Below are 21793 nucleotides of genomic sequence, written 5' to 3' on the forward strand. Positions count from 1 at the left end.
TTAGCCAAAAATAATTCTAATACATTTAGTCCAGCTCACTTATTTTATAGATTAGGAAATAAAAGCACCTGATTTATTCTTTTAGTCATTTATTCATCTAATATTTATTGAACATATACTGTGTGCCTGGCATCATTTACTAGTGATAAAATATGAACTATGCCTTCATTGAACTTGTGTTCAAATGAATGCATTTTATTTCAGGCCTCTGTGGATGGCATCAATTATTCCACCAGATATGATTCTTACTCTTTTGGAAGGGATCACAGCCATTATCCATTACTGTTTGTTGGATCCAACTACACAGTATCACCAAGTAAGACTGCACAAATATTTGACTCCTTTTTAAAGACTATGAGGTTTAATAAGTTTCCGTTTGTAAACCTCAGTAAGTAATACTATGATTTTTCTGCCCCAACTGTAATAGCTCTTGGTCAATGTAGACCAAAAATACTTGTTTGAAGCACGCAGTGGAATCCTCTCGATCCTTCATATGATCATGTCCTCCGTAACATTACTTTGGAGCATACTACATCAAGCTGATTCTTCAGAAAAGATGACTGTTGCTGCATGTGCATCTGTTACCACTATTAATCTGGGAGCCACAAAGGTTAGACAATTCATACTTAATCTGTAGAGCTCAAGAATATATTTGAGGACCTTCCCAAAGATTATATTCAGAATACGTGAATAATTTGTACACCATTTATGGCACCCTGTAAAGGATGAGTAATTAATTATCAAATAGTTTTTAACAGTTTTATTGAGATATGGTTGACATATCACAAAATGCACCTATTTTAAGTGCACAATTCATGATTTAGTAAATTTAGAGTTGTGAACTATCACTCCAATCCAATTTTTGAACATGTACTTCACCATAAAAAGATTCTTTGTGCCCATTTGCACTCACTCCCTGAGCTCAGCCCTAACCTCAGTCTACCACTAATCTTTTTTCTCTCTGTATAGATTTGCTTTTTCTGGGTATTTCATATAAATGGAATAATACAATATTTTGTCTTTTGTGTCTAGTGTCTTTCACGTGACATGTTTTTGAGGTTCATTCATACAGGTATAACTTTGTTCCTTTTTTTAAAGACATTTTAAGTTGACAATATGCAAAGCCCTCCTCAAAAGCAATTTAGCAAATATGTACAGAGAGCTTTAAAAGTTTCATAGTGTTTGACCTAGTAATCTACTTTAGGAATCAATTCTAAGGTAACCAAAATTATGCAAATGTGTAATATACAAAGTGTTCAGTATAGCATTATTTAATGGCAAAAAAGAGATCTTAATAAATAAGGAAATGGTTAACTAAATTACCCTTTCAGTGTTATATTATGTAGCCACTAATCATGATTTTGAAGAAGTCTTGATGGAGAAGTGCTCAAAAGTTCAGTAAAATGGAGATGTTACATACTTGAACAAATAGTGTATTTTTAATTGTGTAAAAAAATTTTATCTGCAGACAGAAGAATAAAGAAAGTTTAAGTGTTAACAGTGATTATCTCAGGATGATGGGATTAATGATTAATTTAAAAAAAATTTTTTCATTCCTTGTACTCTTGGGTATTTTCCAAATGCTGTACTATGTCAATTTGTCAAATTGACATCCCTCAATAACCTAATTTTACTCCTAGACCTGACCACCTAAATCTGAGACTGAGGGAACATACCTGAGATTGGGGGAAGGGAAGGGTGGGAACCATTAGAACATTTGATCTAAGTATTGATGTTTGGATTAAACTATACTTTTTATGTTTCATTTTACTTAAGTAAAAAACATAAGGTATTTTGTAATTATAAAATGCCTCACCATTTTTTAAAAGACTCCATCAGACTTAATAAGTTGAATTTCATATGTTGTGTTTTTCTAGTATTTCATCACAGTGAATAGACTAGCATTTGGCTCATTGGTAGCAATCATTTTATAGGGTATGTATTTCTTTTAGATTTAAAATACTCATGGTTGCAGTTCTTAACACTATTAAAATTTCCTCTACTGTTATTTAGGTAGTAATACATATAAGTACTATATATTATTTGAAAAAAACCCAAAAGTACAATCTAGTTATTAATATTTTCATTTTTTATTTCATTTGCCATTTGCTCCAAATTGTTTTAGAACTTGAGACAACAGATCCTCGAATTGTTGGGCCCCATTTCAATGAATCATGGTGTTCACTTTATGGCTGCCATTGCATTTGTGTGGAATGAAAGAAGACAAAATAAAACCACTACTCGGACCAAGGTATGTATTTGACCCTTTGGTACTTTTTGTTTTTTCATTTGGTAAGCATTTGGTGAGGACATGCTAATTCACCTCTCCTTAGGTTGCAATGAGGTGTTGGGGTGGACAGGCAGTAGAAAAGCAAACGTTTGTCTACAGGTTTAAATAAAAACTTGTTGCCTAAATTTCATTAAGTGTTGATTAAAATTTGAGGTCAAGTATAAAAGATATTTTATGTGAAAAAGAAGTTAGTATGGTATTAAAACTGTAACTATATTTTAAATAGAAGCGGTAATATGGTACAGTATATTTTTAAAATGCTAGTCATTTAGAGTATGAAGAAAGGATATGAAGAAAAGTTTTCATCTAGACTGTAGTTTTCCATTATAACATAATGGCTTAAATAGTTCATGTTTCTAAATGTAATACACATATTGGTTTTGACTGGATTATATATGTGACTTTTTTTGTTTGTGAGTTTGAAAGCTCAAAAACAGTGTTCTATATTGGAAATCATGATACATTAGAATAGTAGGCTATTATATAATTTACATTCATATAATGGGCATGGTTTTTCCACCTAAAGATTCTGGATTTGATATTTTTGTGCTGATTTCACATTACATTTCTAAAGTAATAAAAATAAACATTTGTACCATATTACATTATTTTGCATGTGAGGATTCAGTAGTAGATATCACATTGAACAGAATTTTTTAATCTTGAACTATTTCAAAGTAGTCAAGGGGATGTGATTTACTATGGCATGTTGAACACACATTTGTCTCTGCTCTCTTCTAATAAATGAGAGTAAAAGAATTTTAAAAGGCCATTACACCTGTTGTCCCAGCTACTCAGGAGGCTGAGGTGGGAGGATCGTTTGAACCCAGGATATAGAGGCTGTAGTGCACTATGCCTGTGCCTATGAATAGCCACTGCACTTCATCCAGGGCAACATAGAAAGACCCTGTCTCTTAAAAAGAAAAAAAAATTATGAATTTAAGGAGGCATAAACTCACAATTACAGAAAAGTTGGGAGAGGTGACCACAGAAAAATAAGAAATATCATGGCCGGGCGTGGTGGCTCACGCCTGTAATCCTAGCACTCTGGGAGGCCGAGGTGGGCGGATTGTTTGAGCTCAGGAGTTCGAGACCAGCCTGAGCAAGAGCGAGACCCCATCTCTACTAAAAATAGAAAGAAATTATATGGACAGCTAAAAATATATATAGAAAAAATTAGCCGGGCATGGTGGCTCATGCCTGTAGTCCCAGCTACTCGGGAGGCTGAGACAGGAGGATCGCTTGAGCTCAGGAGTTTGAGGTTGCTGTGAGCTAGGCTGACGCCATGGCACTCACTCTAGCCTGGGCAACAGAGTGAGACTCTGTCTCAAAAAAAAAAAAAAAAAGAAATATCAGCAAAATACTGCATAATGAAAAACACACATCTGCGTTGTAACTTAGTAGAGAAAGCTGATATCTAACTGCTTGCCTAAGAGAGGAGTTGAACCAGTTCCTGTTGTAAAACCACAAGTGGTCTCTGAAAATAGAAGTATCAGGTACTTTTAAAAACAAAGGGTTGGGATGGTGCTGAAATCTGGAGAATTGGCTGAAAGTTTATACAAGGATCTGTTAGATGCCTTCTAGATTCTTTTTCCCCAACCCAAACAACCACTCCCGTCTCCTACCCTACTCCAGCAGAAGACTAGATCCAATTTTACTCTGTAAAGAATTTGATAGGGTCTCTGGACCCAAGGCACGAGGTTCACACAGGTAGAAATTAGACTTCATGCTGAAAGCAGGAGTGTTCAGGAAAAGTCCACATATTGAAAAATGGGAATCAACCTCACCCCACTGAGCTGGCAGGAAGCTTTATTGCCCTCTCCTCCCAGGGTTCAAATCCTGACTTCTCCCCTCACTAGCTGTGTCATCTCAGGATAGAAATACTACTTTATGCGGTTGTGAGAATTAAAAGAATCCAAAAATAAAGAAAAAGAAAAAATATATATATAGTTTAGAGCAATGCTTAGCACTTAATAAGCATTCTGTAAATATTAGCTGTATTATTATTCCTCACATTTAAATATGAATAGAGAGCCATGAATTACAAGTCACATGAAGGATAGTCTCTAATGTGATAGACAAAAACCAAAAGAACTAGACTAAAAAAGTCAAACAATGCAGGTCACAGAAGAAAAAGGAAATAATAGTAATGCCCTTCAAGGGGTAAAAATCCATGAAATAGGAAGAGAAGATTTTATAAGAAAGACCATTCCAAAAATTTAAAATGTTCTTGGATATTAAAAATTCTGTAGCAGAAACAAACCAGTATCAGTTAGGAGAACTGGAACAGAAAGTGGATAAATATTAGAAGTGGAATATAAATTGAAAGATATGGAAAATAGGAGAAAAGAGATAAGAATATTAAAGGAGTTATACTGGAGGCCCAATATCTTTTTGGAGAAAGAAAGAAAACAAAAAAATGAGAGGAGAAAAATATCAAAGAAATAGTACAATAATATTCCTCAGAAATGAAGGAAATGTTTCCAGACTGTGCCCAGCGCAGTGTAAAGTAATCCATACCAAGATCAGCCTATAATTTCAGAACACTGGAGATAAATAGAGGAGATCCTAAAATCTTCTAAAGAAAGAATACTGGTCACATTCAAAGGAATAATGATAAGATTTGTCAGTAGTGACTCTGGAAATTTTAATGGGAAGGTAGTCTCAACCTGTAATTCAGCCAAACTGTCACTCAAAACATTTTCAGCTATGCAATGTATCAAAAAAAAAAAATTGCCATCAGTTCACATTTTTCTCATCTCCTAAAAGATGTAGCTCCACCAGAGGAGGAATGAACCAAGAAGGAAGAAGACAAGGGATCCAAGAAATACAGGTTCCAACACAGAAGAGCCAGGGGAATCTCTGGCATGATGGTGACAGGAGAGTGATCAAGATGACACTGTGTAGCAAGCCGAGAGCATACCAATCTAGGGTAGAATAAAAAGACATTTGACAGAAATGTCCCAAGAGAGAAAAAAAATAGAGAAGAGAAGGAGGAAAAGGTACAGGATGAATTACCTGAAGTATTTGAATATATAATTAGAGATTTATAGCTGGAGCATGTAGGGATGAATTTGTGATAGATATAGGGAAAACAAAGCAGTTTATTAACTCCAGGAAAAAGAAAAAGTTGTACAAGAAAAGAAATGTATGCAACACAACCATAAATAGTCATGTGAATATTGAATATGGATTTAGATGAAATTATGATATAACTATGTTGGGAGGATAGGGAACAAAGTGTAAGAGAGCTAAATCTTTGTCTTCTAAAGTATTCATAGGAAATGAAGAGATGTTGAAAATTGAAAAAAAAAATCATGAAATAGGAAAAACAACAGTGTATGTTATTTAGAAATAATAGAAAAGAACTAAAAGAGTTGAGCTTGACTTTGGGACATGGGAAGGGATAGGGCAAGGTACTATTTTTTCCTTACAAAGCTTATTGTCCTATTTGATTTTTTGAGATGATGTACATGGATTATATTGATTTAAAAAATTTACCTAAAGTAGTCAAGGGACTTGAAAAGGCCTTTATATTAAGAAGAGACCATAAAATAGTCTCTTAATTCTTTGACTTCTCTTAAAACTTATATACACACATACATATATGAATACAACGTTGTGTTTATTCAGGTCATTCCCACAGCCAGTGAGGAACAGCTTTTACTAGTGGAACTGGTTCGTTCAATCAGTATTATGAGAGCAGAAACTGTGATCCAGACTGTGAAAGAAGTTTTAAAGCAGCCCCCAGCCATTGCCAAGGACAAGGTAAGAAAAAGCTTTTCTTTGTTTTTGTTTACAATTCTGTTTCAGAAATGATGCTGGTAGGTACAGTATTTTTTATATGATAATGTCCTTTTAACTATAGTGCAGATTGCAGAGATGACTGCATGTGTCCTTCACACTGTTTTTAATATCTACGATGACTTGCTATTCTGATAATTCTTATAGCCAGTAAAGAGCAGTTAACTGCTCATCTCTGCATATATCCATCAAAGGCAGTCAGGAACCCCGTGAAGGAAATTCTTACTGGGAGATTTTTCTGGTCATTTAAAGGAAAAACACAGAAACCAGAGCTCAAGTCTGCTTACTTCACTTGTTGCTGTTTTTCGCAGCTTTCCTTATTGCTTTCTTTTCTGAATGACTCTTTCAATTCTGTAAACTTTCCAGATTTTGCCATAACCTTAGTTCTAGCCAGTGTCATTTCTTGACCACATACAATACTGTGCTATGCAAACGCTACAGAAAATGAATGACATAGTCCCTCACTCACCTTTCATTGTCTCTAATTAGGCAGTCATAATAGTCTACAAATTAGGAAAATTATGGACTTTTCTGCTTTTTCTGTTCTTTGTTCAAGCATTACCAAGAGGTCATATTTTGTTAGAAAATATTTACCAACTACAAACATTAGACTCCAAGCCAAGCCAAAGTAGACCTAAACACATCCTCAAAAGAATTATACATCTGAGAATACTAAATTATGTTTTTCCTTTATCTTTTTCTTGAATTCCAAAGGGAAAAGGATGTTTGTTTTTCTGAATAGTCAGTGTCCTTAACTTTTTAATAATTTCCTGACTATTCTAAAAGCACCTCTAGAACATTTGTCATAGGATTTTTAGTTTGCACATTAAAGCCCAATGCAGCATAGCATTTCGCACATCTGCTTCTGCCAGACATGGGGCTGCACATGAGGGATATGAAAACAAATCAGAACAAATTCCACCACCACTCCCACCCCCTTCAACTGCTGCCCCCTTATTAATTTCTGAATCCATTAGACACTTGATTTTTCTTTGTGTGGTAAAAGGGGAAACCTTCAAGGGAGTAGTTGGGACTAAAAAAGAACAAATTGGTAAATGTCAGTGGACATCAGTATCATTTTCTTGAGCGCAGGTGTTTTTGTTATATGTTATACTCAGCACTGTCTTTAGTTTAATGGCTTTAAGCTATTAAATTTTAATCTATTAGGAATTTAACCCAAATTTGAACTAACTACCCTAATTTAACAGATATATGTAATAAATAGACTTAAATACACATTTCATAAAAAATCTCAGCCTAATTCTGATAACACTAAGCATAAGTTACTCAAAAATAGTATGGCGCTTACAGAATACATGAATCATTTAAAAGTGACTGGTGGAGTAACAACTTTTGATATGTGGGAGGAGAAATTGAGAGTCATTCCATTCCTTCCATCTGTTTTCAACTTTCTAAATAGCTTTTGTGTTGTGAGTTTTCCCTACTAAGTGGAAGGGAGTTGCATGATTTTTCTTAAATGACAAACTAGTATTTGATTTTGTTTTCTTTTAATTTTTTCTTATTAAAAATTGGCAATAAGATACAGAGTAGTTGCAACAATGAAAAGCAAAGGCAGCATTTTTCTTCACTATAAAATTGATTTCTTTTGTTTATAGAAACATCTTTCTTTGGAAGTCTGCATGCTTCAGTTTTTCTATGCTTATATTCAAAGGTAAGATTACTGATGTGGATCTCTCCTTACTGCATTAGCAATGTATAAAAGTTAGGAAGAATATAAGAAGAAAAGCACTTGAATTCTTTCAAGAAGTTACTGGAATTCCCCCCACCCCAAACTGAAAGAACAAATGCTAGAAACAGAGAAACATTGTTTATGGGTGTATTAATACAAATCATGGGTATCTTAATGACCCAGCCATGCAAATCTTACAAACCTAAAAACCTAAAGGTGTTGAAGGTACCTGGATGTTAAAACACTGAATTATAAGAAAATCATTTAAATAGAAATGCAAATATAGGTGAACATGTAGCAATCCATTCTGTTTTGTTTGTTTTTAATGTTAGGAATGATGACATGAAAGTATCTTCTTGTTATTCCATTTTGCATTTAGCTGACCATGAACAGAAATTAGTTGATTTGAGTTTTGATAAACTTCTTACTTGAGAGCCCGAATCTTAATCCTCTCTTATAGGATAATTCTGTTTTAATCACCAAACTTGGCATCTGTTTCTCATCTATGACTAACATTTATAAGGTCAGGCTATTTGCATTTAAACTGATTGTGACCTAGAACAAGGACTGCCTAAAATCTGAATTTAGATACAGAGATGTGTTAGGGTTAAGTTCAGACTGAAACAAAGATAATTTAATTTTTTGACAGGTGAGAGAGTGGTGTTCAGTTGACAGCCCTCCCTAACATGGGTAAAGACTTACAGGTGATGGAAAAAGACCTAATATAAGCAGGAAATGGAGAGACCAGGATAGGGAGTGGGTGACTGTGTTATCAGTGATTAAACTGAGAATTACTGCAGTCATATTTTACTTTTGAGAGTCCATGTGATTTGTATAGCAAAATTTTTATATTAAGAAATTGCATTGGGTATTTGAAATGTATTTAGTTTTCTTCTTAAATAATATTAGTTGAAAACATAAAGCTTTTAAGAATTTTGTTCTGTCATAGTCTATAAAAATTTAGGGAATGTTTCAGAGAAACTAGTAGAAAAATGTGTTAAAGACTGTGGGAATTGTCTTTAAGTAGAAATTTGAAAAATAAAACTGTAAGAAGATATAAAGAAAATTAAAGTTTACTGTGGCTTTCTATATATACAAATTATATTTATCTTGCAGAATTCCAGTGCCCAATCTAGTGGATAGCTGGGCATCACTGTTGATACTTCTGAAAGACTCTATACAACTGAGTCTTCCAGCCCCAGGGCAGTTTCTTATACTTGGGTAAGCAATTTCACTTAAAAATATTATTTCGAATAAAAGGATAATGTTTACTGTCCAAATTGCTGAATAACAGATGTTTTGGGTGACCATGTGATCTCTCCATCTTCTCATAGGGTTCTCAAGGTACAAAACTAGATGTATAAGGCCTGTAAAAAAAAAAAAGTGCTGAGGGGAGGAAACAATGTGTGTTTATACATATATAAAATGTAAATGCACTAGCATAAAGCTGTCACAACAGTAGTTATTTTTGGGGAGAACATGGGATTGAAAGGGGAAGGGGGGCGAGTAGCATGACTAAAGGGGAACTTCATAGAGGAGGGGCATTTGGGCTTGGCCTTGAACATAAACCAGCTAGGAAAAGTCATTGTCTCTCATTGTCTTGGAATTTCCTGATCTATGTTAATTTATATGATTATTTGATAAATCATGGTCACCCATAACTGCAAGCACCATAATGTTATAAATAATGTCTGTTTTTTGTTCTCCATTATTCTTGATTCATTATAGGTCCCCAGTAAACACTTGCTCAGTAAATATAGGTAGTAGGAGCAGAAAATCTTTGTGGAGACAGGAAGGGGAAGGATATTAAAGGGCAAAGTCCATTATCTGGTTTGGTGATAGACTAGGGCACAGGCAGTAGAATGGTGAGAAATAAGGGTGGATGAAAAGGGAGATAAGAGCTAGATGGGAAAAGACCTTGAATTTTATTTTAAGGAATTTGTGCTTGGAGGAGGGGGAGGGTAGGAGTGGTTGCAGGTTTTGAGGAAGGACATGCATGACTCTGGCAAGTTAGTGGTAGGATAGATCAGAGGGGAAAGAGGCTGGGCTAGGAATTCTAAGTGGGAGGTAGAGACAACTATTGATGATGGGTTTGAAAGAACAGGACAAAGAAGTAAAAGGGGCCAGCAAAGGAGATAAAAAAGGAAATACCAGAAAATGAGAAGAAAACAAGGTATATTCATTGTTCTAGAAGCAAAGGGTTGTGAAGAGGGCTTGGTTAACACTTTCAGAAAGGTTAGGGAAGATGAGGAATGATAAGAGGCTATGTTTGTTGACAATTTGAAGAGGTATTGGTGATTTAAGAGAGAAACTGGAGAGATGGTAAGCACAGATGTTAATGGCAAAGGGTTAGAGTGAGAAAGAATTGATTATTCTTTGAGAATATTGGATCATGAGAACAAAGAAATGATAAGATAGTAGGAGGAAGTGTTTGGAAGTTGTCATTTTAATGATAAGAAAGCCCTGAGGATGCTGAGTAGTTAATAGCGAAGACTGAACTTGTACTCTGACTAGGTTCAAATCCCAGTTCCTTACTTACTAGCTGAGTGGCCTTGAGGTTATTTAACCTCTGTGTGTAAAAATGGGGGCAATAATAGTGCCCACCTCATAATGAGGATTAAATGAGTTAATATTTATTAAATTCTTAGAACAGTACCTAACATTAATAAGTGTTGTCTAAGTGGAGAGTGATAGAAGATTCTAGAGTGAAAGGGGCTCATTGATAGTACCAGATTTCAGAAACAGTTGGAAGGGGATGGAGTACAGAAAATGAGAGGTATAAAAGTGAGAAAGAAGGGTGCATTTCTCTTAAGACTTTGCTACTCAAAGTTTAATCCTTCAACCATCAGCATTGGCATCACCTGGGAGCTTGTTAGAACCCTGGTCTCAGGTTCCACTCCAGACCACTCAAATCAGAATCTGTATTTTAACAAGACCCCCAAGTGACTTGTATGCACACTAATGTTTGAAAAGGACTATGTAAGACAGAGAGAAGAGATAGTATAGAATAAGTCTTTTCCCCAACCTTGCCCATTGATGATGTTAAGAGCCAGCAAAAGTCAACATGTTGCCATACTAAATGGTTATAAAATCAACCAATTGTAAAGAAATTTGACCTTTTGGTCAACTTCTGTAGTTCTGATGGTGACTTTATATATGTAGGTGTATAATTCTATATTCATAGACTTAGCTTCTACCTTTGTTCTCAAGGAACTGACAGCCAATGGTCTGGCAGCCAATGGTCTTGAAAATTTTGAAGTGAAGAGGAGGGAAGGTGAGGGTTCTTCAGTAAGATGGCCTCAAGTTTTCTGGTAAATGTGGGAATGTAGACTTCCACCAGGAAGCAGAGAGGAAGTGGTGACGCAATGGCGAGAGCCTGAGGCAAGCAGGTCAGCATGTAGTAGCTAAGTAACACTGAGGGCCCAGCCCACATGTGTTAATCTAGAGATCCTGCTCAAGAATTGCAGAGATCAGGATGATACCTGGACTCCTGGAAGGAGTTTTAGATGCTGAAGGTATGATGAAAAGAGTAGTAGACTCAGTATTTACAATTCCTGGATCATAGATTGTAAGATAACTAATGTGCATGGTTTTTAGTGATGAGAAATAAATGTAGACACTAGAAATCAAGTGACAGTCTCATAAGAATTTCTGATTCTTCTAATCTTGAGTTCCAGCCCTCATCTCTATGACCTTGGGTACATCAGTAAACCTAATCAAGACTGTTTTCCTATGTGTCAAACAAGAATAATATCTGTTCTACCTAATTCTGAGTTGCTTTAAGGCTCATAGAGGGAATGTATGTTCAGTTCTTTGAATCCTCACCAGATAACCCTTCTGGCTAATTTCATTAAAAAAGTAAGTCCATCTATTGTGATCTGTAGCTTCTCCCCTAGATTTTCCTGTTTCCTCATTTATCCTTTCTTCTTTCTCCTTTCTCAGATATTGAAGGATCCTACCTCCTTCTCAACATGTGTGTACTCTTGAGTGTTAAAACAGAAAGTTGAACATTTTCAGTTATACTGGAAACTTAATTTCCTTTTAAAGTTTCTGTTGGTTGACTGGGTGTGGAGGCTCCCACCTGTAATCCTAGCACTCGGAAGGCAGGAGGATCGCTTGAGGTCAGCAGGTCAAGACCAGCCTGAGCAAGAGCGAGACCTGTCTCTACTAAAAATAGAAAAAATTAGCTGGTCATGGTGGCGCATGTCTGTAGTCCCAGATACTGGGAGGCTGAGGCAGAAGCATCGCTTGAGCCCAGTATTTGAGGTTGCAGTGAGCTACAGTGACACCACCGTACTCTAGCTAGGGTGACAGAAGGAGATGCTGTCTCAAAAAAAAAAAAAAAAAAATTCTGTTGGTTTACCTTTTTGCCAACCATTCTACTGGTCCTTTAAAATTTCCTACTTACAAACTAGAAATTGATGTGAAGGTTGCTCTCCAGTATCACTTTGCATATTAGTTTGGAAGTAATTAGCATATAATTTATCTTATAAAAAATCAAGCCAAAGTAAATATTAAGTAGAAACTTAGCAAGCAATGGAAATGGAAATTTTTTCTTCATGAAGTATTTTTAATGTTATATATTTAATATATAGTAAGTAATCTTATATATTTAGTATATGTTAAAAAAATTTGTTTTTTTTTTGAGACAGAGTCTCGCTCTGTTGCCCGGGCTAGAGTGAGTGCCCTGGTGTCAGCCTAGCTCACAGCAACCTCAAACTTCTGACCTTAAGTGATCCCTCCTGCCTCAGCCTCCCGAGTAACTGGGACTATAGGCATGCGCCACTATGCCCGGCTAATTTTTTCTATATATATTTTTGGTTGGCCAGATAATTTCTTTCTATTTTTAGTAGAGACGGGGTCTGGCTCTTGCTCAGGCTGGTCTCGAACTCCTGACCTCGAGCAATCCACCTGCCTCGGCCTCCCAGAGTGCTAGGATTACAGGCGTGAGCCACCACGCCCGGCCTAAAAATTTTGATTGGTAAAGCCTGAGCAACATAGAGAGACCCCGTCTCTAAAAAAGAAAAGAAATTTAACAAAAGATTAGCCAGGCATTGGCAGCACACATGCCTGTACTCCTAGCTACTCAGAAGGCTAAGGCAGGAGGATCTCTGGAGTAGCTGCAGTAAGCTCTGATCACACAACTGCACTCCAGCCTGGGCAATAGAGCGAGACCCCATCTCTTAAATAAAAATAAAATAAAAAAAGATTGCTTGGTTTTTTTGTTGATATATAAAACACATATAGAAAAACATATAAATAGTATATGACTCTACAAGTACAAAGTGTGTAAAAAGTGAACATGCCAACTATATAACCACAAACCCAAATTAAGAAATAAAACACCATGTGTCTTCTCTGGACCCATCCCAATTACTATCCTTTCATTTCCCCAAATATAACCACTATTCTACCACCACAGATAGATTTAGCCTTATTTTTGAACTATAAATATATATAAATATTTTATTTTGTGCCTGACTTCTTTCACTCAACATATGTTTGAGATTCATCCATGTAATTCACATAGCTGTAATTCATTCGTTTTCATTGATGTTTAGTATTTCATTATATGAACATCCCACAATTTATCTCTTCTGTTGTTGCTAGACATTCGGGTTCCTTCCAGTTTTTGGCTCTTACAAATAATGCTACTATAAGAATCTTTGTATATCTTTTTATGTGAGTGTTTATGCATTTATACTTAAAATTGAGGCCAGAAAGCCACTTACTCATTGTAAGAAACTACATTGCATCATTTTCTTTAGACTAATATTTCCTGTTTCTGTTTTTCTCTTTTGCCCCGTTAGAGTTCTGAATGAGTTTATTATGAAAAACCCTAGCTTGGAAAATAAAAAAGACCAAAGAGACCTTCAGGTAAGGCATTCTGAATTAAGAGCTATTGCCAAAATTGTGTTTCTCAGTGCCCTTAGTTTGAAAATGAGAAGGTCAAATATGATAATCTGTGAAGTTTCTTCCAACTGGGGACATTCCATGAGAATCAGCAATGTCTATTATAAAATATCTGTTGTCAGAAATATGAACTACAAAAGTTCATAACTAGTATGTATGCGCATGTGCAAATATATAGTGGTTCTTCCTTATTTCTTTAGGATGTGACTCATAAAATAGTAGATGCAATTGGTGCAATTGCTGGTTCTTCTCTGGAACAAACAACATGGCTGCGACGAAATCTTGAAGTTAAGCCTTCTCCCAAAATAATGGTTGATGGAACCAATTTGGAATCTGATGTTGAAGGTAATGCTCTGAAACATTTAGGTTTATTATCTGTAGGCATATATTTACTAAGAAATCATTTCAGCTAGCACTGTAAGTACCACAAACTCATCCCTTTTCTCATGTTTAGTAAGTAGCTTTTTTCAGTGGGGAAATACCTAACTGTATCTTCATCTTTCTCTTATTTAGATATGTTATCACCTGCAATGGAAACCTCAAACATAACTCCCTCTGTATATAGTGTCCATGCATTGACATTACTCTCAGAGGTAAATATATTATCAAGATTTTTCACATGAAATTTCAAGTAAACAGTTTCATAAATATTAGCAAGTAATTTTTATAGAGGAGTTTTCAATTTGAAAAACCATTTTTTACTTCTAGAAATCACTAGATAGAATTAACAAATATAAGGTTTTGGCCTTGTATGTATTTGGATTATTTAGTTTGTTAAACATTAATGATAATAACTTTAGATATTGCTCCCCCTCTGCATCCACTATTTTTAAGTGTATTTTTTAAGAAAGGAGAGTACTTTTGTATCACAGTATGGTAGGGAGGGTTGGAGGTGGTCTAACAATGCCTGCCTCTATAAAGTATTTCACAGTTTACCAAACATTTTTATATACATTCTCTGACAGGCTCTTTTTAAAACCCTGTTATACAGCCTTGCATGTCATTTTTGTTTCCTCTTTACAGATGTGGATCACGGGCCTTATGAAGATTAGAACAATATGACTAAGACCAAATAGCTGTTAATTGACAGAGTTGGGACTTGTATGGCCTAGTTCTTTTGTTTAGTTTTTTTTAGGCCACCTTATGGTCAGTGAGTCAGAGAAAGAGAGTACTGAGTTTCTAGTCCTGAATTCACTGTTTATTCATTGTCACATTAGTTTTTGTACTCTCTTTTTTTTAATACATCCCTATCTCAGTTGGAAGTAGTAAAATTGGCCCACATTTATATCCTGTAGGCACAATGGACAAAAAAGCAGATTGTGGCAAAAACCGTTAATGTAAAAGTGATTTAGAAAGATCTAATTTTAGATTTTTCTGATTGTAAAGTATTCTAGGTTTTCTTACAAACTGAAAATCAATGCTGATGCTATCAGTTGCAGCTCATAGATTATACTCCATTTCATTTCTTATGGTTTTTAGGTGTTGGCTCATCTTCTGGATATGGTTTTCTACAGTGATGAAAAGGAGCGGGTTATTCCTTTACTTGTAAATATTATGCATTATGTTGTGCCCTACCTCCGAAATCACAGGTACTGCTATTATTTAAATAGATTTTTAAATTAATTCATAGCCTGTTAAAAACAAGTTCTGTTTCCTTATTGTCATTTCTGGAATTATCATAAAATGACATTATTTTTGCCTTGAATTATGATTGGCTAAACAACTTATTCATACATTATTTCTCTTATGGTGCTTTCTATTTCATGCCTTCATGTCTTTGTCTTAGGTAAATATGAACATTTGTGGATAACTTAATATGATGATCAATGTTAGAACATACAGGTTAAGGTAATTTTTCTTCCTTATAGTGCACACAATGCCCCTAGTTACCGAGCCTGCGTTCAGTTGCTCAGCAGTCTTAGTGGGTATCAGTACACACGGAGAGCCTGGAAAAAAGAAGCCTTCGACCTCTTTATGGATCCCAGTTTCTTTCAGATGGATGCCTCCTGTGTTAATCAGTAAGTTGCCCTCTTACTTTTATTCAACATGCTAATGCACCTCACAGTCTGTTGAAATCAAATACTGTCTTACAAAGTAGAACTCTGTTCTTTAACAATAAAAACAACAAAATTTAAATTATGTATCACAATCTTTATCTCTTTCAGTTGGAGAGCAATTATGGACAATCTGATGACACACGATAAGACAACGTTTAGAGATTTGATGAGTGAGTATTATGGGATAATACCCCAAACAGTGTCTTTCTTGTACATGATTCATTCTTACTATTTACTTTGCTCTCTTCTGGAAACTACTAAATTAGCTCTTTGTCAAGTTATACTTAGTACCCGATGGGAACATAATGTTAAAATTTACAGAGGACAACTCAGCAATAAATAACAAGTAAAACTATTTGTCCTTTGGGAGCAACTAGTGGAAGAAAGAGGCCATGTCTAATTTGACTCTAAATTGTTTCCCCAGCTCACAGCATTGTACCTGACATGTAATAGGCACTCAATAATTATTGCATGAATGAGAGAGGTGATGAGACAGAGCAAGGCAGTCAATTGGATCCATCCTATCAGACAAGTCATTCTAAATCTCTGGGATTCAGTTTATCTCCTCTGAAGAAGGTGGAGGGGGGCAAGAAGGTCCAAATCACCCTCCACCCCCCTTTCTACTCTATTTTGATTGGTTTTACACTTTAGGCTTCTATTTAGTATTTCACCTGAAAAACGGTTTTCTTGATCTTTTTTTTTTAAAAGCTCAAAAGTTACAAAACTGAATGAACTTAAATAGCAGTGAAATTGTATGACTTTTTAAAGATTTTGTGTAGATTCTTTAGCCAAAGCTACAGTTTTCTCATCTAGAAAAGCGTTGTGTTTTCTCTTTCCTCTTCACAGGGTTGTTTTAAGGTTCAAATTCATCCATTCAATAAATATTTATTAAAAGACAACAATGAGCCAGGCATTGTGCTAACCTTAATAAAACTTTAAAAACTATTTCAGTGAGTAAGAAGTTGTAAGGGAAATAAAATGGGGTGACATGTGATAGATTTTAAATAATAGCTAAAGAGCTCATATTTGAGGTGAAACTAAAGAACCCAACCATGAGAAGACCTAGAGACAGAATATTCCAGGCATAGGGCAACAAAAATTACAAAGGTCTTGGTGGGGAGCAACCTTGGTGAGTTCAAGGAACAGCAGGCAAGACAATGTGGCTGCAGCAGAGTGAGTCAGGGGTGAGTAACAGGACATGAGGAGGGAGAGAGAGGTAGGTAGGCCAGGCCACGCCAGAAATAACCTTTACAGGAATGTGAAGGATTTAAGCAGATGGCATAAAATATTAAACGGTTTTCCTAGGGTTTTATAAAATGATATTGTTAGTGGTTTTACCTTTTAAAACGCAATGCTCTAAATGTTCCTGTCTCTGTACATCACAACTCCTACCACTTGGTGTTCCTGCTTATATATGCTAGACCTGGCTGCCAGCCCTTCTGCCTCAGAGGGGGCCTCAAGTTCTCTACCCCATGCTCCTCTCAATCTTGAATGTCATATGGAATCTAGCCATTTGTAAAAACAAATAACTGAATAACCTTTTTCCAAATGACTAGATGACTATCTGTGTCACAGACTCTCTCACTTGCTTTCTTTTTTCAGCTCGAGTAGCTGTGGCTCAAAGCAGTTCCCTTAATCTCTTTGCAAACCGTGATGTGGAACTAGAACAGAGAGCCATGCTTCTCAAAAGATTAGCATTTGCTATCTTTAGCAGTGAAATTGACCAGTATCAGAAGTATCTTCCAGATATACAAGGTAAATAGTGAAAAGCTTTCTCTATCTTTCAAACTGAAGTTTTTTTCTGTTCCTTAGAAAATATTTTCTCTAAATTGTAAGTTGGGGTCAAATATACCAAGTGTGGATAGATGGGGAATGTTACAGCATTAGAAATTTTTCTACTAAAACAATAAAGATTATGAACACCAGTATCTAAAAGAAATCAACACTGAGTTTGCAGGAGCTGCCTGAAGGTGGTCTCTGTTTTATTATTTGGTTCAAATTTCCTAGGAATTCATGTTTAAGGATGAGGTTTAAGACTATTTTGCTGTAGGTAGGCACGTTAACATCTTTTCAATGTGAACAAGAGGTCATATACTCTAAGGAAAGGACCAAAATATAGACAAAACCAAGAAATTGTGACTAGAAGTAATACTTGGAGGTCTGTAATTTGGGGGCTGGGTGGGTGATTGTGTAAGTATTTTGATAACCTTCATCAAATAGGTTTGGTGACTCTCTGTGTCTAGAAGGCTATCAGTACAGTCATTATCACCCCACGCCACCAAATAGCTCCACAATGAGGGTGGACTTTACCCAGGGCAGAATTATTTGCTGCCCAAGTCAGTGTGCTATAGAGCCTCCAGTCTCAGGACCTGACATGGAATCATGATAGTTGTCATCTCTCTAGGGAGATTTTTCTCATCTCCCAGGAGACAAGTGATTCCTTCTTTCCTGACCCTTTATATTTAATTTCAGACATACAATATGCACACCATTTGTCCCATAATTTTTTTTAAGTTGACCAGATCAGTGCTATTCAAATTGTGGTCCATGGACCAGTACCAATCTGTTATCCCATTCATGACAAGTACAGAAATTTATAGTAACTGGTGCGCGGCAAAAAAAGAAAAAAATAAAAAAAAAAAGAATAAAATAAAAAAAGACAAAAAAAAGAAAGAAAAAAAAAGAAATTTATAGTAACTATCTTAAACTTTTATTTGCTATTTAAAAGAATAAAATATTTATATTTTATATATCTTTGTTTAATTTTATTTTTCTTATAATTCATTTTTATTATATCTTATGAAAATATCAACCCACAACAGAATAGAATTTTTTTGAAAAGTTGGTCCTTCACCACAGATAGTTTGGGAATACTGGACTAGATATATAAAGTTTTATAAAGATTTGAATTATTTAGGTATTGAAAATATACTGCATTTCTTTCAGAGAGATTGGTTGAGAGTCTCCGTTTGCCCCAGGTGCCAACACTCCACTCTCAAGTGTTCCTGTTTTTTAGAGTGTTACTTTTAAGAATGTCTCCACAACATCTTACCTCACTCTGGCCTACTATGATTACAGAACTTGTGAGTTAATTTTACTTCAATCAGGTTATAAATCTAAGTTATAAAACAATGTTACTAGTTTCCATGTGCTTAGTGGATAAAAAGCTAATCATGGAAGAGAACTGAACTCTAAACCAGTTAACTGTCCATTTTTACAGTTGAAATAGTAAAAACAAGTCCAATTCCATCTCCATACAGCTTAAAATTCCAAATATGCAACATAGATGGCCAGCTCCTTGAAAATGATTACTTTATCTGATCTGATTTAGTGTGCGGTCTCTACTGCACCACATTGTTAACTCTGTTATGGCCTGCAGGCCTGGTTTCCACCTGTAGCAGTATCTCTAGTGATAGAGATTGCTGAGCTGGATTTAAATGGACTGACATATACTCACTCTTGAAATGCAGCACTTACCCCAGTTAAACTTGCTTCAGAGAGACTTGCACAAGGATTTTGTTTACTCTCAAATAGTTAAACCTTCCCAAGTCCCAGTCTGTTCCTCTCCCCAAATCATACCCAGTCATCCTGGTCCTCATTGGAATGATTTGGGGAGTTGGGAAAGTGGGATCAGTAAAGAAAGGAAGAGGAATCTGTATCTCTAAAAACCCAGCTTTCTAATTTCTCCACAAAGAAATTTCCTTTAATGTTTTTCTCTCATTTTTTTAAATAACTGTGACTCTGTACCACAATCACTAAAAATAAAACCTTGCCTTCATCTTACTGGACTCCACCAAATGATTAGCAAGGTTCTGTGATGCTAAATTTACAGTTTTACTTTCAGACACTAAGTATAATTTAAAAGATTCTAAGGATGTATTCTAAAATTTGTTTTTGTATTAATGAAAATACAGCCTAAAATAACTAAAAGAGTGGAATTGGAATGTTCCTAACACAAAGAAATGTTAAATGCCTGGAGGTGATGGATGCTCCAATTACCCTGAATTAATTAATTCACATTGTATACCTGTATCAAAACATCACATGGACCTCATAAAGATATACAACTATTATGTACCCAAAATAATTAAAAATAAAAAAATTTTAAAAGGAAAATACAGCCTAAAGATAACTTGAAAAGATTAAATATCCAGTTTAAATAAACATTTAACATTTATTTCATGGTTTTTAGGTACAGGTATTTTTACTGATGGAGCAGGAACTCACTGCTGATGAAGATATATCACGGTAATATATAATTTATTTCAATATATTGTTGTCAATTTTTAATAACCTGAAATCATCCAGAATGTTACTCAGCAACTAGGAGAGTATAGATAGTATTTTATCTGAATACTATATTTGGTCCATTGTTATCTAATGGATCATGTTTGGATATAGTGTAGTTTCATTTATTCCTTAAGCATTTTAGACTAGATTAATCTATCAGCATTTATGGCCTTTGGCCTCTAGACAAAAATTTAAAGCAATACAGTATTGTTTCAGCTAAATGAGCTGTGTTGGTTTTGGTAAGTCAAATATGGTCCCTGAAACATTGCAACATATAGCAAAAAGCTATTACGGCAGGTAATCTGGAACCAATATATGTCCAAATATTTCAGAATGGTCCCAACTTAATGTACTATATTTCATTCTTTTTAATATAAGTAGTTTGTTAATGTATACCTAAATATGATTTTTATTTATATAGAAATTCTTATACAAATTTATAAATTGAAAAGTTCCTTGAAGACCATATGTTTTGAATATATTTTGTTCTTCTTAGTACTAGGCTTATAGTCTCCAGTACTAATAACTGTTTATTATTATAGAAATCTTCCTCCCACCATCTTTGCAGAAAGAAATTGAGGAATAATGGGCCAGGCGCGGTGGCTCACGCCTGTAATCCTAGCACTCTGGGAGGCCGAGGTGGGCGGATCGCTCAAGGTCAGGAGTTTGAGACCAGCCTGAGCAAGAGCGAGACCCCATCTCTACTAAAAATAGAAAGAAATTATATAGACAGCTAAAAATACATATAGAAAAAATTAGCCAGGCATGGTGGTGCATGCCTGTAAGTCCCAGCTACTCGGGAGGCTGAGACAGGAGGATCCCTTGAGCTCAGGAGTTTGAGGTTGCTGTGAGCTAGGCTGACGCCATGGCACTCACTCTAGCCTGGGCAACAGAGTGAGACTCTGTCTCAAAAAAGAAAAAAAAAAAAAAAGAAAAGAAAAGAAATTGAGGAATAATGAGGTTTCCTGGTTTTACAGTTTATATTTTTATATTTGAGGGAATTTTTACATTCTTAAAATTTTTTATCTGAGAACAGCAAAAATAATTTAGTCATGACCTTGCTTAACAATTACTGGTACATTTATGCCAGGATGATTATGAAAAATATTAGCTAGCACTTGTAGATTTTTCTCAGATTCCCTGAGAGTAAATCGGTCCAGCTGCTGACTGCACTGTCTCCTGCTTACAGGACTTCAGGCCCCTCTGTGGCTGGTCTGGAGACAACATATACAGGAGGTAATGGCTTTTCCACTTCATATAACAGCCAGCGGTGGTTAAACCTCTATCTCTCTGCTTGCAAATTTTTGGATTTGGCTCTGGCATTGCCCTCCGAAAATCTTCCTCAGTTTCAGATGTAAGTAAAAATGAAGATGCTAATGGATACTTTTGAAAATGCATTTGCTTTGGTCATTGACATTTAAGCCTAATTTAAAGTTCTTTGTGTATGTTGAAATATTCATAATTTATACTAAAATTCTTTTGGCAGGAGGGTGGGCAGCACAGTTATTGAAAGTAAATGTGGATGTGGATTGATGTGGATATATTAAGATTAACAGCCCATTCAGTGAACAAATGAGTACCCTCCAGATGTGAGGCAGTGGATACACGTCTCACAAGCTTCAAGTCCAGTGAAGGAGACATACAGTTGAACACAAGATGGATCTTATGGGAGCTCATGTACAAGATGCTATGAGGCTGGCCACACAGCAGAGACCACTCCTAGCTTTCAGGGTCAGAGCAGGCCCCAAG

At 35.5% G+C, this 21793-nt stretch overlaps 1 protein-coding gene across 6 annotated transcripts in view; it reads left to right on the top strand.

Moving 5' to 3' along the window:
• Nucleotides 1-21793, top strand: part of DOP1A (DOP1 leucine zipper like protein A) — a 98172-nt gene that overhangs the window by 68793 nt on the left and 7586 nt on the right. For 5 of the 6 annotated variants that reach the window (XM_069488890.1, XM_069488893.1, XM_069488892.1 and 2 more), the window contains 16 exons: nucleotides 205-316; nucleotides 428-610; nucleotides 2126-2251; nucleotides 5924-6058; nucleotides 7711-7766; nucleotides 8901-9005; nucleotides 13595-13661; nucleotides 13898-14042; nucleotides 14211-14290; nucleotides 15177-15286; nucleotides 15566-15715; nucleotides 15863-15924; nucleotides 17357-17509; nucleotides 18701-18837; nucleotides 19947-20002; nucleotides 21234-21398. In XM_069488890.1, the coding sequence (XP_069344991.1) occupies nucleotides 205-316; nucleotides 428-610; nucleotides 2126-2251; nucleotides 5924-6058; nucleotides 7711-7766; nucleotides 8901-9005; nucleotides 13595-13661; nucleotides 13898-14042; nucleotides 14211-14290; nucleotides 15177-15286; nucleotides 15566-15715; nucleotides 15863-15924; nucleotides 17357-17509; nucleotides 18701-18837; nucleotides 19947-20002; nucleotides 21234-21398 (1842 nt within the window). The remainder of the gene's footprint in view (nucleotides 1-204; nucleotides 317-427; nucleotides 611-2125; nucleotides 2252-5923; nucleotides 6059-7710; nucleotides 7767-8900; nucleotides 9006-13594; nucleotides 13662-13897; nucleotides 14043-14210; nucleotides 14291-15176; nucleotides 15287-15565; nucleotides 15716-15862; nucleotides 15925-17356; nucleotides 17510-18700; nucleotides 18838-19946; nucleotides 20003-21233; nucleotides 21399-21793) is intronic. The other variant, XM_069488895.1, reaches the window with a different exon arrangement.

Source organism: Eulemur rufifrons, chromosome 15, assembly GCF_041146395.1.
Source record: "Eulemur rufifrons isolate Redbay chromosome 15, OSU_ERuf_1, whole genome shotgun sequence".
Classification (NCBI taxonomy): domain Eukaryota; kingdom Metazoa; phylum Chordata; class Mammalia; order Primates; family Lemuridae; genus Eulemur; species Eulemur rufifrons.